We start from the raw sequence: 17,164 nt of genomic DNA on the forward strand, positions 1-17,164 counted from the left end.
CAAGCTGACAGGTGTGGTATATCAATAAGCTGATTAAACAGCATGGTCATTACACAGGTGCACCTTGTGCTGGGGACAATAAAAGGCTACTCTAAAATCACATCCTGCGGGATCATCGGACAGGGAAGGGGGTTCTGTAATAAAGCCTTTTTGTGGGGGAAAACTCAGTCTGATTGGCTAGGCCTTGTTCCACAGGGGGTGGGCCTTGCTCCACAGTGGGTGGGCCTTGCTCCACAGTGGCTAGGCCTTGCTCCACAGTGGGTGGGCCTTGCTCCACAGTGGCTGGGCCTTGCTCCACAGTGGGTGGGCCTTGCTCCACAGGGGGTGGGCCTTGCTCCACAGGGGGTGGGCCTTGCTCCACAGTGGTTAGGCCTTGCTCCAAAGTGGGTGAGCCTTGCTCCACAGTGGGTGGGCCTTGCTCCACAGTGGGTGGGCCTGGCTCCACAGTGGGTGGGCCTGGTTCCACAGTGGGTGGGCCTTGCTCCACAGTGGGTGGGCCTTGCTCCACAGGGGGTGGGCCTTGCTCCACAGTGAGTGGGCCTGGCTCCACAGTGGGTGGGCCTGGCTCCACAGTGGGTGGGCCTGGCTCCACAGTGGGTGGGCCTTGTTCCACAGTGGGTGGGCCTTGCTCCACAGTGGGTGGGCCTGGCTCCCAAGTGGATGGGCCTATGCCTTCCCAGGTCCACCCATGGCAACACCCCTGCCCAGTCATGTGAAATCCATAGATTAGTGCCTAATTGATTTATTTCAATAGATTTATTTCCTTATATGAACTGTAACACAAGTAAAATCTTTGAAATTATTGCATGTAGCGTTTATATTTCTGTTCTGGAAATAAAGTAGTCAAAAGTTTAGTATTTCGTCCCATATTCCTATAATGCAATGACTCTACAAACTTGTTGGATGCACTTGCAGTTTGTTTAGGTTGTGTTTATTTTTTTGTGCCAAATAGAAATGTATGTTAAATAATATATTGTGTCATGTTGAGGTACATTTGATTCTAAATAAGAATATATGTTTTTAAACACTTCGGCATTAATGTGGATGCTACCATGATTACGAATAATCCTGAATTGATCGGGAATAATGATGAGTGAGAAAGTTACAGAGGGCCAAAGATCATACCCTCAAGACACGCTAACCGTTCACCATTACCATTAGCATGTCTTAGCATGTCTTTAACACCTACCTCTGAGATTTAAAAATAAATTGTGAAACAGCATTTCTTTCTCTGAGCAATTGTATAAAGTATAAAAACATTTCCAAAGGAAATTGAGCATATAATATAGCTCAGTATTTGAATAATTGCTTTTATACAGTCATTATTGCTCATCTTTATCAAGGGTGTCAATCATGTCATTCCCACCACATCATTGGCTCTTGGTATTTCCAATAAATCTCTCCTGTAATTGTCCTTTTTGGTCAGAAGGTGTCTCTCTTAACCCTTTTTTGATGCATATTGTCACGTCCAATATGTATCCACATCCCAAAAATAAAGCAGGATAATACCTTGAATTAGTTCTTCGTTTCGTCACACAAACACTGAGAAGATATACGGATTGGGAAAATGCAACGTCTACATAGTTTACACACACAGGGTACGCACCTGGCCCCCGAGCTTACATTTCTACATGTGTGTAAAGTTTAAACTGACTCCGGAAACAGGAAATAAAGAGACCACAGAGATGTTTGCATTCATTTCCACTCTTCTCTGTTTTCATATTGTACCCGTTTGGTACAGAGTACTCTCCTTATTTTATTAATCTGTCTGTCTGTCTGTCTGTCTGTCTGTCTGTCTGTCTGTCTGTCTGTCTGTCTGTCTGTCTGTCTGTCTGTCTGTCTGTCTGTCTGTCTGTCTGTCTGTCTGTCTGTCTGTCTGTCTGTCTGTCTGTCTGTCTGTCTGTCTGTCTGTCTGTCTGTCTGTCTGTCTGTCTGTCTGTCTGTCATTACAAAGAGGGAGAGAAGAGACAAAACTAGACTCATTTAGTAAATATATTTACAGAATTCATTTTGTGAGATGAAAGAAATCTTCATCTTGTGATCTTTCAGACGAAATTCTCAACAACAAAACAAACACTTGTGGTTATTCTGTTCTTCATTAAAACATGGAGACTTGTTATCAACTCACCGTGAGATGCTGTGATGGAATACTTTTTACATAATACATTTACTACCAATGATTCATCTAATTGTTTACTACCAACTTGGTGGGAGAAGAATATTTAAAATATTAACATCATGTATCTTGACAATTCCTTTATCCCATCCATGCTTTTCCATCAACTAGACAGAACGTTCACATTGACACCACCTAAAAGATGAATTCATACTCGCTCAGTCTTTCCACCTTTTCCATTACAAAAACCACAAACGAAACACAGTTGGTAACACAGTTTTCCCTTCTAGAGGAGAAGAACCATATCCTCTCAGGGGATGTCCATGCCTCCGTTAGAGGTCTGTGAGAGACGTCTCTCTCCTTCACAGACTAACCCTGCACCACTGCTGTCCACGTTCTCCTTGCTCTCGTCATCCTGCTCCTCTGACCGCTGTCTCAGACGCAGGCCGGGATCTCTCTGAGAAGGGATCTGGAAACGGGAGAACGAGCCTCCAGAAGATCTCTTCTCTGAATGGAACCATTCCAGCAAGAACAGGATACAGAAACAAACATTTAGCCTGTTTTCTGGTGGACAAGACCACATTGTAACTAAGTATATCTCGGTAAATTATTCAGAAGTGATGATTGGTGAATCTGACATAGTCATCTTGTTATGAACGAGAACAGTGGTTAATAATATATGCCATTTAGCAGACGCTTTTATCCAAAGCGACTTACAGTAATGTGTGCATACATTCTACGTATGGGTGGTCCCAGGGATCGAACCCACTACCCTGGCGTTACAAGCGCAATGCTCTACCAACTGAGCCACAGAAGGACCACAGGTAAGTGGCAGGTAAGTCATCAGTGTACCTTTAGGTTTGAAGTTACTGTGTCAAAGACAAGAGGGATGCTAGAGCCACGGGTTTACAGTAGAAAATATGATGAATAACACAGAAATGCACGAGTACGTCTTATCAACGCTATGCTTAAAGAAAGAAGTACACTAAAATGAGGTTGTCAAAACCTAGTTACAACCTCAGAGAAAGAGGGACATTTCTCACGACATACACCTACTACTGTACAGTAGTTCTGCACATCGCATGTCTTACTCGCTCCCTGCTCTTTGTGCGTAGTTAAATGTCAACTCGCAAGGAAATGTGTGCTCACTCAAGTGACCTCATTACATCACACGATGCTGAACACTTGACAAAATGGCAACATTTCAATGTGTGTGACATACCTCCTGGTCCCACTGGACTCATCAGCCGGTTCATCTGAACATTCCAGTGCTTGACGTTGGTGCTGGCTTGACGAAGCTTCCTTTGGGCAGCCTATCAGGACACAAGGGAGATTGAAACATATGGAACAAATTCACACTAAAGACATGAATAAGGCTCTAATGTTGTTGATAACGGTAGTAGTCAGTGTGTTGATAACGGTAGTAGTCAGTGTGTTGATAACGGTAGTAGTCAGTGTGTTGATAACGGTAGTAGTCAGTGTGTTGATAACGGTAGTAGTCAGTGTGTTGATAACGGTAGTAGTCAGTGTGTTGTGTAGTAGTCAGTGTGTTGATGGTAGTAGTCAGTGTGTTGATAACGGTAGTAGTCAGTGTGTTGTGTTGATAACGGTAGTAGTCAGTGTGTTGATAACGGTAGTAGTCAGTGTGTTGATAACGGTAGTAGTCAGTGTGTTGATAACGGTAGTAGTCAGTGTGTTGATAACGGTAGTAGTCAGTGTGTTGATAACGGTAGTAGTCAGTGTGTTGATAACGGTAGTAGTCAGTGTGTTGATAACGGTAGTAGTCAGTGTGTTGATAACGGTAGTAGTCAGTGTGTTGTGTTGATAACGGTAGTAGTCAGTGTGTTGATAACGGTAGTAGTCAGTGTGTTGATAACGGTAGTAGTCAGTGTGTTGTGTTGATAACGGTAGTAGTCAGTGTGTTGATAACGGTAGTAGTCAGTGTGTTGATAACGGTAGTAGTCAGTGTGTTGATAACGGTAGTAGTCAGTGTGTTGATAACGGTGGTAGTCAGTCAGTAGTCAGTGTGTTGATAACGGTAGTAGTCAGTGTGTTGATAACGGTAGTAGTCAGTGTGTTGATGTTGATAACGGTAGTAGTCAGTAGTCAGTGTGTTGATAACGGTAGTAGTCAGTGTGTTGATAACGGTAGTAGTCAGTGTGTTGATAACGGTAGTAGTCAGTGTGTTGATAACGGTAGTAGTCAGTGTGTTGATAACGGTAGTAGTCAGTGTGTTGATAACGGTAGTAGTCAGTGTGTTGATAACGTGTAGTAGTCAGTGTGTTGATAACGGTAGTAGTCTGTGTGTTGATAACGTGTAGTAGTAGTCAGTGTGTTGATAACGGTAGTAGTCAGTGTGTTGATAACGGTAGTAGTCAGTGTGTTGATAACGGTAGTAGTCAGTGTGTTGATAACGGTAGTAGTCAGTGTGTTGTGTTGATAACGGTAGTAGTCAGTGTGTTGATAACGGTAGTAGTCAGTGTGTTGATAACGGTAGTAGTCAGTGTGTTGTGTTGATAACGGTAGTAGTCAGTGTGTTGATAACGGTGTTGATAACGTAGTCAGTGTGTTGTGTTGATATAACGGTAGTAGTCAGTGTGTTGATAACGGTAGTAGTCAGTGTGTTGATAACGGTAGTAGTGTGTTGATAACGGTCAGTGTGTTGATAACGGTAGTAGTCAGTGTGTTGATAACGGTAGTAGTCAGTGTGTTGATAACGGTAGTAGTCAGTGTGTTGATAACGGTAGTAGTCAGTGTGTTGATAACGGTAGTAGTCAGTGTGTTGATAACGGTAGTAGTCAGTGTGTTGATAACGGTAGTAGTCAGTGTGTTGATAACGGTAGTAGTCAGTGTGTTGATAACGGTAGTAGTCAGTGTGTTGATAACGTGTGTTGATAACGTAGTCAGTGTGTTGATAACGGTAGTAGTCAGTGTGTTGATAACGGTAGTCAGTGTGTTGATAACGGTAGTAGTCCGTGTGTTGATAAGTCAGGTATAACGTAGTAGTCAGTGTGTTGATAACGGTAGTAGTCAGTGTGTTGATAACGGTAGTAGTCAGTGTGTTGATAACGGTAGTAGTCAGTGTGTTGATAACGGTAGTAGTCAGTGTGTTGATAACGGTAGTAGTCAGTGTGTTGATAACCAGTGTGTTGATAACGCGTAGTAGTAGTCAGTGTGTTGATAGCGGTAGTAGTCAGTGTGTTGATAACGGTAGTAGTCAGTGTGTTGATAACGGTAGTAGTCAGTGTGTTGATAACGGTAGTAGTCAGTGTAGTCAGTGATAACGGTAGTAGTCAGTGTGTTGATAACGGTAGTAGTCAGTGTGTTGATAACGGTAGTAGTCAGTGTGTTGATAACGGTAGTAGTCAGTGTGTTGATAACGGTAGTAGTCAGTGTGTTGATAAGTAGTCGGTGTTGAGTAGTCAGTGTGTTGATAACGTAGTAGTCAGTGTGTTGATAACGGTAGTAGTCAGTGTGTTGATAACGGTAGTAGTCAGTGTGTTGATAACGGTAGTAGTCAGTGTGTTGATAACGGTAGTAGTCAGTGTGTTGATAACGGTAGTAGTCAGTGTGTTGATAACGGTAGTAGTCAGTGTGTTGATAACGGTAGTAGTCAGTGTGTTGATAACGGTAGTAGTCAGTGTGTTGATAACGGTAGTAGTCAGTGTGTTGATAACGGTAGTAGTCAGTGTGTTGATAACGGTAGTAGTCAGTGTGTTGATAACGGTAGTAGTCAGTGTGTTGATAACGGTAGTAGTCAGTGTGTTGATAACGGTAGTAGTCAGTGTGTTGATAACGGTAGTAGTCAGTGTGTTGATAACGGTAGTAGTCAGTGTGTTGATAACGGTAGTAGTCAGTGTGTTGATAACGGTAGTAGTCAGTGTGTTGATAACGGTAGGCTACTCACCACAACGTCCTGGTCGACCCGGTGTCGGTTGGCCCTGACCTCCTCCAGCTGCCGCTGAGCCTCCTCCAGGGCCCGGGTCTTGTTCTCCATCTCTTGCCTCAGCTCCTGCTTCTCTCTCTGGGTCTTCCGGATGTACTCCTCCTGCTCGTCCTGGAGGGCCATCAGGGCCTTCATCTTCTCTTCCTCCTCAGACAGCAAACTGGGCAATACAGATTCAAGGTTTTTTAGAAACATGTCAAGTTAAAACACACAGGGCATACAGTAGTCAGTAAATATAGCATGATTTGCTGGAGATTTAGAAAGAATTCGGTAACACTGTATTTAAAGCCAAGTTATTACAAGCATGGACAAGCCTATATTCTTTATGATATCTTTGCCATGTCTGAGATTCTTTGTGAGCTTTGACAAGCAGGGAACTTAACGCTTGGTATTATATGCACGTCAGATCATTTATTTTTTTGCATGTAAGATTGAGACAGATTCCATGCAAACCCTGTCATCATATCCAACAGATCGTAGCTAGACAACTTCCTCTGCTAAAAACTCTACTTCCTCAGGAACCTCACTAACGCAACAGCCCACCCTTCAACACTGATCAGCTTCTCACCACCATCCGTCTCCCTGTGGTGTGCTGTGTTCAATAAAAAGACATGCAGCTTATACGTGCTAAGTGGATGCGTTTTCACATGCCGACTGCTAGCCCTACCTGAGCCTGTCTATGGAAGTGAATATGTTTGAAGAAGAATACTGTGTGTGTGCGCATGCAGCACCCTACCCAGTCTGTGCGTATCTAAAGACCTCTTCGTCCTGTCTGGCCTTGATCTCCTGGTGCAAGGCCTCCTCCAGACTCGTCTGCAACCCCTCCAGCTCCTTGATCCTCTTCCTCTGCCGCTCCGCCTCCTCCTCCTTCAGAATCATCTCTGCTTGCATACTGGCCCGCGACTGGAGAGACACACACAGCATAGAAGATCTAGACACCTAGCCCAGAGCATTGTGATCGGCATAAACAGTGTTACTATACACCCTGTCACCCACTCTAAATCTGCACCAACCATCCTCCACAGTACACAACACAACCGCCACCCTCCTCCTTGACACACTCAAAACAGAAGGTTCTACAGACTGCCAAAAAAGACAGTTGGATCTTGGATCATACCCATAGCGGAACCCTTTTTGGTGCTATATAGAACTTGTTGTAAGGTTATATAAAAGAACCATGCTCATAAGGTACTCATTGGAACCTCCTCACCACCTCTCCCCCTGTCCTCACCGCCTCTCTCCTCTCCCTCCCTGTCCTCACCGCCTCCCTCCTCTCCCTCCCTGTCCTCACCGCCTCCCTCCCTGTCCTCACCGCCTCCCTCCTCTCCCTCCCTGTCCTCACCGCCTCCCTCCTCTCCCTCCCTGTCCTCACCGCCTCCCTCTCTGTCCTCACCGCCTCCCTCCTTTCCCTCCCTCCATTGTCACCGCCTCCCTCCTCTCCCTCCCTGTCCTCACCGCCTCCCTCTCTGTCCTCACCGCCTCCCTCTCTGTCCTCACCGCCTCCCTCTCTGTCCTCACCGCCTCCCTCTCTGTCCTCACCGCCTCCCTCCTCTCCCTCCCTGTCCTCACCGCCTCTCCCCCTGTCCTCACCGCCTCCCTCCTCTCCCTCCCTGTCCTCACCGCCTCCCTCCTCTCCCTCCCTGTCCTCACCGCCTCCCTCCTCTCCCTCCCTCCCTGTCCTCACCGCCTCCCTCCTCTCCCTCCCTGTCCTCACCGCCTCCCTCCTCTCCCTCCCTGTCCTCACCGCCTCCCTCCTCTCCCTCCCTGTCCTCACCGCCTCCCTCTCTGTCCTCACCGCCTCCCTCCTTTCCCTCCCTCCATTGTCACCGCCTCCCTCCTCTCCCTCCCTGTCCTCACCGCCTCCCTCCCCTCCCTCCCTCTCTGTCCTCACCGCCACCCTCCCCTTCCTCCCTCTCTGTCCCAACCGCCTCCCTCTCCTCCTCCCTTCCTCCCTGTCCTCACCGCCTCTCTCCTCTCTCCCCCTGTCCTCATCGCCTCCCTTCTCTCCGTCCTCACCGCCTCTCCCCCTGTCCTCACCGCCTCTGTCCTCTCCCTCCCTGTCCTCACCGCCTCCCTCCTCTCCCTCCCTGTCCTCACCGCCTCCCTCCTCTCCCTCCCTGTCCTCACCGCCTCCCTCTCCCTCCCTGTCCTCACCGCCTCCCTCCTCTCCCTCCCTGTCCTCACCGCATCTCTCCTCTCCCTCCCTGTTCTCACCGCCTCCCTCCTCTCCCTCTCCGTCCTCACCGCCTCCCTCTCTGTCCTCACCGCCTCCCTCCTCTCCCTCTCCGTCCTCACCGCCTCCCTCTCTGTCCTCACTGCCTCCCTCCTCTCCCTCTCCGTCCTCACCGCCTCCCTCTCAGTCCTCACCGCCTCCCTCCTTTCCCTCCCTCCATTGTCACCGCCTCCCTCCTCTCCCTCCCTCTCTGTCCTCATCGCCTCCCTCCCCTTCCTCCCTCTCTGTCCTCACCGCCTCCCTCCTTTCCCTCCCTCCATTGTCACCGCCTCCCTCCTCTCCCTCCCTCTCTGTCCTCAGCGCCTCCCTCCCCTCCCTCCCTCTCTGTCCTCACCGCCTCCCTCTCCTCCCTCACTCTCTGTCCTACCCGACTCCCTCCCCTCCCTCCCTCTCTGTCCTCACCGCCTCCCTCCCCTCCCTCACTCTCGGTCCTCACCGCCTCCCTCCCCCTCTGTCCTCACCGCCTCCTTCCTCTCCCTCCCTTTCTGTCCCCACTGCCTCCCCTTCCTCCCTCTCTGTCCTCACCGCCTCCCTCCTTTCCCTCCCTCCATTGTCACCGCCTCCCTCCCTCTCTGTCCTCACCGCCTCCCTCCCCTCCCTCACTCTCGGTCCTCACCGCCTCCCTCCCCCTCTGTCCTCACCGCCTCCTTCCTCTCCCTCCCTTTCTGTCCTCACTGCCTCCCCTTCCTCCCTCTCTGTCCTCACCGCCTCCCTCCTTTCCCTCCCTCCATTGTCACCGCCTCCCTCCCTCCCCTCCCTCCCTCTCTGTCCTCACCACCTCCCTCCCCTTCCTCCCTCTCTGTCCTCATCACCTCCCTCCATTGTCACCGCCTCCCTCCCCTCCCTCTCTGTCCTCACCACCTCCCTCCCTTTTGTTATCGCTTCTTTTCCACCGTCTCCCTCTCCCCTCCCAGTCTTCACCTCCTCTGCCTCATGGAGCTGCACCTCCAGGGCCCGCTGCATCTCATCATGCTGCTGACGCCTCCTCATCTCGTCCTGTTCCAGGAGAGCCTGGGCCTGCCTCTGTGCCTCCTTCAGGAGCTCCAGCTCGGCCAGCTTACGCTCCTTCTCCTCCTGGAGGGCCCGAAAACGTTGCAGCTCCTCCTCTTTGACCAGCCGCCTCCTCTCCCGCTGCTCCCTCTGCTCCCTCCTCTTCAGCTTCAGGTCCTTGTGGAGAGAGGTCTTCCCTTCAGTGTGTAGACGGATGGCTGTCTGAATGGCTGTGGGGAGGGAGGGGGATAGGCTGTAACAAGTTGTACAATAGTACTTCCACACAGGGCTCACATTATATATTCACTCTTAGAGGAGCCTGAAGTCTATTGGGAGTGAATGCATTATTAGTAGGAGGGATCACTGAGTAGAAGAACATGCCCCACAGACCTGCTGTCCATTCCTGTCTCTGCTTGGTGTCTGAGGCACTCATCTCATAGGTCTTGGAGAGAGTTTTCAGACAAAACATACACCTCTTCCCATCTCTGTCTGGCAGAACCTCCACACAGCAGTCCCTGTCCAGAGGGATGTTTCCCTGGCGATCCTTGCGGTCCTCGCTGGTGTAGTAGGCCAGGGTACCGGGCCTCAGGGTGAACCAGCGCTCCTTCCAATTCCTCCTCAGCTGACCCTTCTTCCAAAGATACCCCTGGAGGCCACAAAGTCAACACACACATTATTGACATAGAACAACTTATCACTGACACATCCCCTTTTGCCCTTATCAATGTTTGCACATCTTTAAGGTGGTGGCAGCAATATGGTGGAAGATACATCACTACACAGTTTATACACTCAGTGGCCAGTTTATTTGGTACACCCATCTAGTACCAGGTTGGACCCCCCCCTTTCCCCCCAGAACAATCTGAATTCAAATGTTGCTCAATTGGTATCAAGGGACCTAACGTGTGCCAGGAAAACATTCCCCACACCATTATACTATCGCCACCAGTCTGTACTGTTGACACCAGGCAGGATGGGGCCATGAACTCATGCTGATTACACCAAATCCTGACACTGCCATCATCATGACGCAACAGGAACTGAGATTTGTCGGACCAGGCAAAGTTTTTCCACTCCTCAGTTGTCCAGTGTTGGTGATGGCATGTCCACTGGAGCCACTTCTTCTTGTTTTCAGTGGATAGGAGTGGAACCTATCAGCTGCAGTGGCCCATCTGTGACAAGGACCGACGAGTTGTGCGTTCTGAGATGCCACCCTGCACACCACTGTTGTACGGTTATTTGCCTGTTAGCTTGCCCGATTTTTGCCATTCTCCTTCAACCTCTCATCAACGAGATGTTTTAGCCCACAGAACTGCCACTGATTGGATGTTTGTTTGTTACACCATTCTCTGTAAACCCTAGACACTGACGTGTGTGAAAATAGACACTGACGTGTGTGAAAATAGACACTGACGTGTGTGAAAATAGACACTGACGTGTTTGAAAATAGACACTGACGTGTGTGAAAATAGACACTGACGTGTTTGAAAATAGACACTGACGTGTGTGAAAATAGACACTGACGTGTGTGAAAATAGACACTGACGTGTGTGAAAATAGACACTGACGTGTGTGAAAAGTCCAGGAGGCCGGCCATTTCTGAGATACTGGAACTGGTGCATCTGGCACCAACGATCATACCACGCTCAAAGTTGCTTAGGTCACTCATTTTGCCCATTCTAACATTCAATCGAACAGTAACCGAATGCCTCTATGCCTGTCTGCTTTACATAGCAAGCCACGGCCACTTGACTCACTGTCTGTAGGAGCGAACTATTTTCATGAACGGCGTGGTGTACCTAATAAACTGGCCACTGAGTGTACATATCCCTTCACACATGCTAACATCAAGATTTTCTGGCCAAGCGGGAGGGGTAGGGAGCGATGTGGGACCGGCTGAGAGACAGACAGACCATACTGCTCTATTGTTTTCAGGTAGCCTACCTCTTTGAGGACATCACCGACTATCTCCCTGTACACCTCCTCTATGGCCATGCTGGTGATTTCCTGGTCCATGCCTCTAGTTACCTTCCCAGAGTTCATCATGTCCAGGAAGGACCAGACAGTGAAACCATTCTGCTGCACTGTATCCTTGGAGATGAAGTCCTCCAGCTCCACACAGTTGAGCTCAACACTCATGGCCATACACATCTTCTTGAGCAGGTATTCCACCTGAACAAATAAAAGTGTGGAGCACAAATATTTGGCATAGAAAAAGACATTGACATTGTATATTGTGGTGAGAATGGTTGCCTTTCACTTGTTTTGCCACCAGTGAAATGTATTGTTTTTGATTGATAAGGGAACCTCCTCCATTTTGTTTTTAGTGAAACAACCTTGACTGCTGGTTCTCACGCAGAGCCACTGTGCTCTGCTCTAAAAGCTGCCTGTAGCTTTATCATAACAACACTGCCAACAGCAGTGGTGAAAAACAGACTACAGGAAACCAGAAGCTATGTGACATGCAAGCCCACATTTACTGCGCATAAAGGACCACAAGTCTGCAATTTCTTTCAGAGGTTTGGCAGGTTATTACTAGGACAGGATGGTGAAGTTGAACTCACCTCATCTGGGACCATAATCAGAGGGTATTTGTCCTCTGACAGAAAGTTAAACAGGCACCAGAGACTAAAGGCATCCTTCCCTGGCAACACGTTCTTATTGTCCTTCCCCGGCTTGTAGTTCTTCTTAGCAGTGAGAGTCCAGCAAAGCTCATCTACTTGTTCCTTGACAAAACAGCCCTCTTCTACCTGTGTGCAGGAAACATAATAATACACACAATGTTGAGTGAGACTAACAAAAACATAAACTCAGCTATTGCCATGATGCGGGCATTTCATTACCTTGTCCAGTATGTATTTGTTGAGGTAAGGCATGTACCCCTGGCTGGAGACCGGTCCATCATCATCATCCCTGAAGTGCTCTTCCAGAGCCACTGGGTCGTGGGGGATGGACAGAACCGTACACAGGTTATGGGACAGAACCTAAAACACATGGACAACAGGTAGATCTGGATGAGGTTTTTATTTCACCTTTATTTAACCAGGTAGGCTAGTTGAGAACACCTTTATTTAACCAGGTAGGCTAGTTGAGAACACCTTTATTTAACCAGGTAGGCTAGTTGAGAACAAGTTCTCATTTACAACTGCGACCTGGCCAAGACAAAGCGTAGCAGTTCGACACATACAACAACACAGAGTTACACATGGAGTAAAACAAACACACAGTCAATAATACAGTAGAACAAAAGAAAACAAAAAGTCTATATACAGTGAGTGCAAATGAGCTAAGTTAAGGAAATAAATAGGCCATGGTGGCAAAGTAATTACAATTGAGCAATTAAACACTGGAATGGTAGATGTGCAGAAGATGAACAAATACTAAACGTAACAGACATCAATAGTAGTATCTGGCCAAGACCTGTTTATAAACCTTGTACAGACTTGTCTCTGTCAGACAGAAAAGAGCATGAAATACTTTGACAGTGTAAGAAGGACCTGAAACACAATAGCTGAATCATTGCAGTATTTTAGTCTTAGAGGAAACGTGCATCATGTACCCATCACGTCAAAATACAGGAGAAGGAAATAGTGGAACTGCTGACCAGGCATGTGTAATTTACTCAGTCAAATATCTATTGGGTTACTTCACGAGAGCGTCTTGTGTTCACACAACAATGTTCCAACTGCCATTTAGACCTGATAGGATTAAAGATGCTCTCATGAAAAACAAGAATAAATGACTGGACCTTACTGAAATAGAAGTTGAGAGATATCTATCTTATATTGAGAGAGACTCAGTAAACCCGTGTAGAACCCAGCCTTCATTTTCTGACACAACATCACCACATCCTGTCCTCCTCTCCTCCCTCACTCACTCACTCACTCACTCAACCCTCTTCTCACAACTGAACCGAGGATTTTATTGGGATCCCCATTATCTGTTGCTGAAGCAGCAGCTACTCTGCCTGGGGTTCAACACAAAACATGAAATATGACATAATACAAAACATTTAACTAAACACATTTTAAATAAGCACAATGGAAACATAAAAGTTCATCTGGACAGTTACACGTATACATACTGTACACTGGTACATATACATGTGAGTTATAGCGGAGAGGTGTGTTGTGAGGTGTTTTATTTTTTAAAGCAAATGTAGCTGTTTGCTTGAATAATTTGAGATGGGAAGGAGTTCCATGTGATCATGGCTCTACATAATACGTTGGGTTCCCTTGAATTCATTCTGAAATGTCTGGTGGGTTATGTCTGTCATACCTATATGTAAGTTGATTATACAGGGAAGTTTACATTTCACAATATTTCTCACAAAAACAAAAATGAATGCAGCCAATCTCTCCTCTACTATGAGCCAAGAGAGACTGACATGTATACTGTTGACATTAGCCCACTTTCTACATTGAAGGGCAAGACGTGTTGCTCTGTTCCGCGCCAGCTGCAGCTTTTCTAGGTCCTTAGTTGCAGCACATGATCATATCATCAGGCAATAGAGATGATTTGATAAAACTAGAGCTTGCAGGACTTGTTTGGTCGACTGTGGCGTAAAAAGCAGAGCATCTCTTTATCACAGACAGACCTCTCCCCATCTTCACAACAATTATTATTTGACCATGGCAAATCTCAGATCTCAAATCTCAAAAGAACGGTCTCAGCTGACACCAAGAAGTTCTCCCCCATCAACTGGCTCAACAGCCACATCATTCATTACCAGATTCAGCTGAGGTCTAGAACTTAGGGACTGATTTGTACCAAATACAAAGTTCTTAGTTTTAGAGATGTTCAGGACCCAGTTTATTATTAACCAACCACCCATTACAAAACTGACCACAGCTCTTTGTTATAGGGTTACAATGATTTCACTAGCTGCGGTCGCTGACGTGTATGATGTTAAATCATCAGCGTACATAGACACACAGGCTTTGTTTAACAGTAAAAGGACCTAGAGTGCTACAACACACCTAACATGTTTTACATTAGAGAAGCTTCCATTAAAGAAAACCCTCGGTTCTATTGGATAGATAACTCCCAACCCATGATATGGCAGCAGATGTGAAGCCATAACACTTAAGTTCTCTCAACAACAGGTTATGGTCAATAATATCAAAGGCTGCGCTGAAGTCTAACAGTACAGCTCCCACAATCTTCTTATTATCAATTTATTTTAGCCAATCATCAGTCATTTGTGTCAGTGCAGTACATGTTTTGTGCCTTTCTCTGTAAGCATGCTGAAAGTCTTAATTATTTTTCAAAAAGTTGCTAAGAGCCGGCAGCAAGTTGATTGATCGGCTGAACGAGTAAAGGGCGCTTTATCATTCTTGGGGAGCGGAATGACTTTAGCTTCCCTCCAGGTCTGGGGAGAAACTTTTCTCCAGACTCAGATAATAAATATGACAAGCAGGAGTGGCAATACAGCCTGCTATCATCTTCAGCAGCTTTCCAGCTAAGTTGTCAATACGAGATGGTTTCTCACACTAACTTCACAGAATTACAATGCTTTCTTTCATTATTAGATATTTTACACATTAATATGTTGGCTCACAGTTTGTTGTTGGCATTTCATGTTTGCGTTTGTCCACTTTGCCAATGAAATAGTCATTAAAATAATTGCCAATATCAAAAGGTCATGTGATGAATGAGCCCCGAGATTCAACAAAACATGGAGATGAATTAGTCTTTCTGCCCACAATTTCATTTAATGTACTCCAAAGATTTTTATAGAATGTATATTAATTTCATAATACAGTTTCTCCTTATTTCTGTTCAGTTTAGTAATATACATTTCTCAATTTTAAAGAACACCAAGACCTGCGTGGCCTGGGGACCTTCAGCCTCTATGAACCTGACTCCCTGGTCTCTAGACTGGCCCATACTCCAGACCAGTCTGCCAGTACCAGCATGACAGGGATAAGCCTAGTCACGAGGTTCTGATAGTGAACGCCAGGCCAGGAGCACATGGCTGAATCATGGAGCTTGATGAAGGAGAGTGGGACTGGTCCCACACCATGTAACAATATAGCCTGGTCTGATGATTGTTTGTGCTCTGGCCAACTCCATTGTTCATTGTCAAGCCAAACAGCGTGACAGGGAGTTGGCACAAACACACTGGCACTCAGGTTCATATCGATAAGCACTGAAGATGTACGTGGACTGTAGTACAAGTGGCGATGTGGTGACAAGTTATATTCACCAGCTCTCTGGTCGTGCTCAGTGCCACAGTACCAATTGCACTGCATGTGGTGACATCATGGACCAGCCTGGTCACAACTTGGTGATGAGGCCTTCCATTCATAGAAACGCAGAGCAAACCGTAACTCTCCAGCTCACACATTGCCGCTACTGTGCACTATTTCACTGTCATCAGTGTTGTTCTCCCACCCATGGGAAAAATATAGTTACCACTGCGAGCCCTATTACAACACTAAAACAATCAGCTAATAACGTGACACACACAGAGCATGTGCCATGAAGGTTTGCTCAACCAGGAAATGCACTTAATCGGATGAAGATCAGCAGAAAATCTACCACTTATCATCTAGCAAACATATACAGCATATCAAGTTATTCAGGACCAGTTCTGCTCATCTTCACTAATGTCAAAAGTATATTTTTATTGACACAGATAACTATATATTATTGGATGACTCCAGCTACCCCAATAAAGATCCTCATGAGGTCTGAAATGTGAGAGCTGGGTGCCTTGGTTAGAAGACGATGCCCCTAAAACATGGGGCCAAAACCCTTAGTAAAATCCCATCAATTTTGGCTGAAATGAATCCAGGTGCTCACCTTGAGTTGAGACTTGGACACTTTCCCACTCTTCTCAAGATCCAGAGCAGTGAAACCATACCAAATAGACTTGAGGAGCTCTGAGCGTAGGTCCATGTCTACAGCAGCATAACTTTTTCTCTCTCTCCCTCCCTCCTCTCGATACATGCCCCTACGCTGTGATAGCCTCTTGAGCCACCCACACCCAGTAGTGCTTTGACTGTGGGGCCTTGCTGTGCTGACTGCACTACTAAACCATTCAGTCTCAGTTGCGCCACCTGCTGGCGGGGCATTGTAGTGTAAGGGTCCAATAACAGACTAACATACTCCTTTAATATAGTGAACAAAAATATAAACGCAACATGTAAAGTGTTGGTCCGATGTTTCATGAGCTGAAATAAAAGATCCAAGACATTTTCCATACACACAAAAATGTATTTCTCTCCAATTGTATCCACACATTTGTTTACATCCCTATTAGTGAGCATTTCTCCTTAATGACTTAAATGTAAATGTAAATGTTATCCGTGGGGCGAGCTGGTAGCGTTTCAATCGGTGACGTCACTCGCTCTGAGACCTTGAAGTTGTGGTTCCCCTTGCTCTGTAAGAGCCGCGACTTTTGTGGAGCGATGGGTAACGATGCTTCGAGGGTGACTGTTGACGTGTGCGCCCAGGTCGGGGCGAGAGGACGGACGTAAAGTCTATACTGTTACACCAAGATACTAGCCTATATAACACTGACCCAATAGCAATTCCGATGACCGTGATGCGTGTCTTTGCGGAGACCTGATGATCGGCAGGTAATGGTGCTTTCGAGCGGATAGATTTTCTTCACCATTCGGCGATTTGCCACCAATGCTCCCTTATAGGAGCATAGATGTCCACATCAGCCGTCTCTGTATATGTAACGGATGTGAAACGGCGAACTAGCTAGCCGTTTTACATATACCAATCATAAGAGAAATTCATTAAATATATATTTTAAATATACACATTTAATATATATATATTGCATTAAACTAATTCTAATCAGTTCCCAACAGGCTCAGAAGACTGAGGAGGGGACATTTCCTAAGGACAACAGTCCTCCCCA

At 46.6% G+C, this 17,164-nt stretch overlaps 1 protein-coding gene across 1 annotated transcript; it reads right to left on the reverse strand.

Annotated features, from left to right (window-relative positions):
* Positions 1-1,974: 1,974 nt before the first annotated feature.
* LOC124032325 (differentially expressed in FDCP 6 homolog) lies at positions 1,975-16,247 on the reverse strand. The gene is made up of 10 exons (XM_046344638.1): positions 16,093-16,247; positions 12,129-12,269; positions 11,850-12,035; positions 11,230-11,457; positions 9,676-9,931; positions 9,217-9,515; positions 6,799-6,965; positions 6,024-6,222; positions 3,339-3,429; positions 1,975-2,623 (listed from the first exon to the last, which is right to left on the reverse strand). The coding sequence occupies exons 1-10, from the start codon at positions 16,237-16,239 to the stop codon at positions 2,427-2,429; spliced, it is 1,911 nt and encodes a 636-aa protein (XP_046200594.1). The 5' UTR covers positions 16,240-16,247; the 3' UTR covers positions 1,975-2,426.
* Positions 16,248-17,164: the final 917 nt, after the last annotated feature.

This window comes from Oncorhynchus gorbuscha, linkage group LG03 (assembly GCF_021184085.1).
Source record: "Oncorhynchus gorbuscha isolate QuinsamMale2020 ecotype Even-year linkage group LG03, OgorEven_v1.0, whole genome shotgun sequence".
Lineage (NCBI taxonomy): Eukaryota > Metazoa > Chordata > Actinopteri > Salmoniformes > Salmonidae > Oncorhynchus > Oncorhynchus gorbuscha.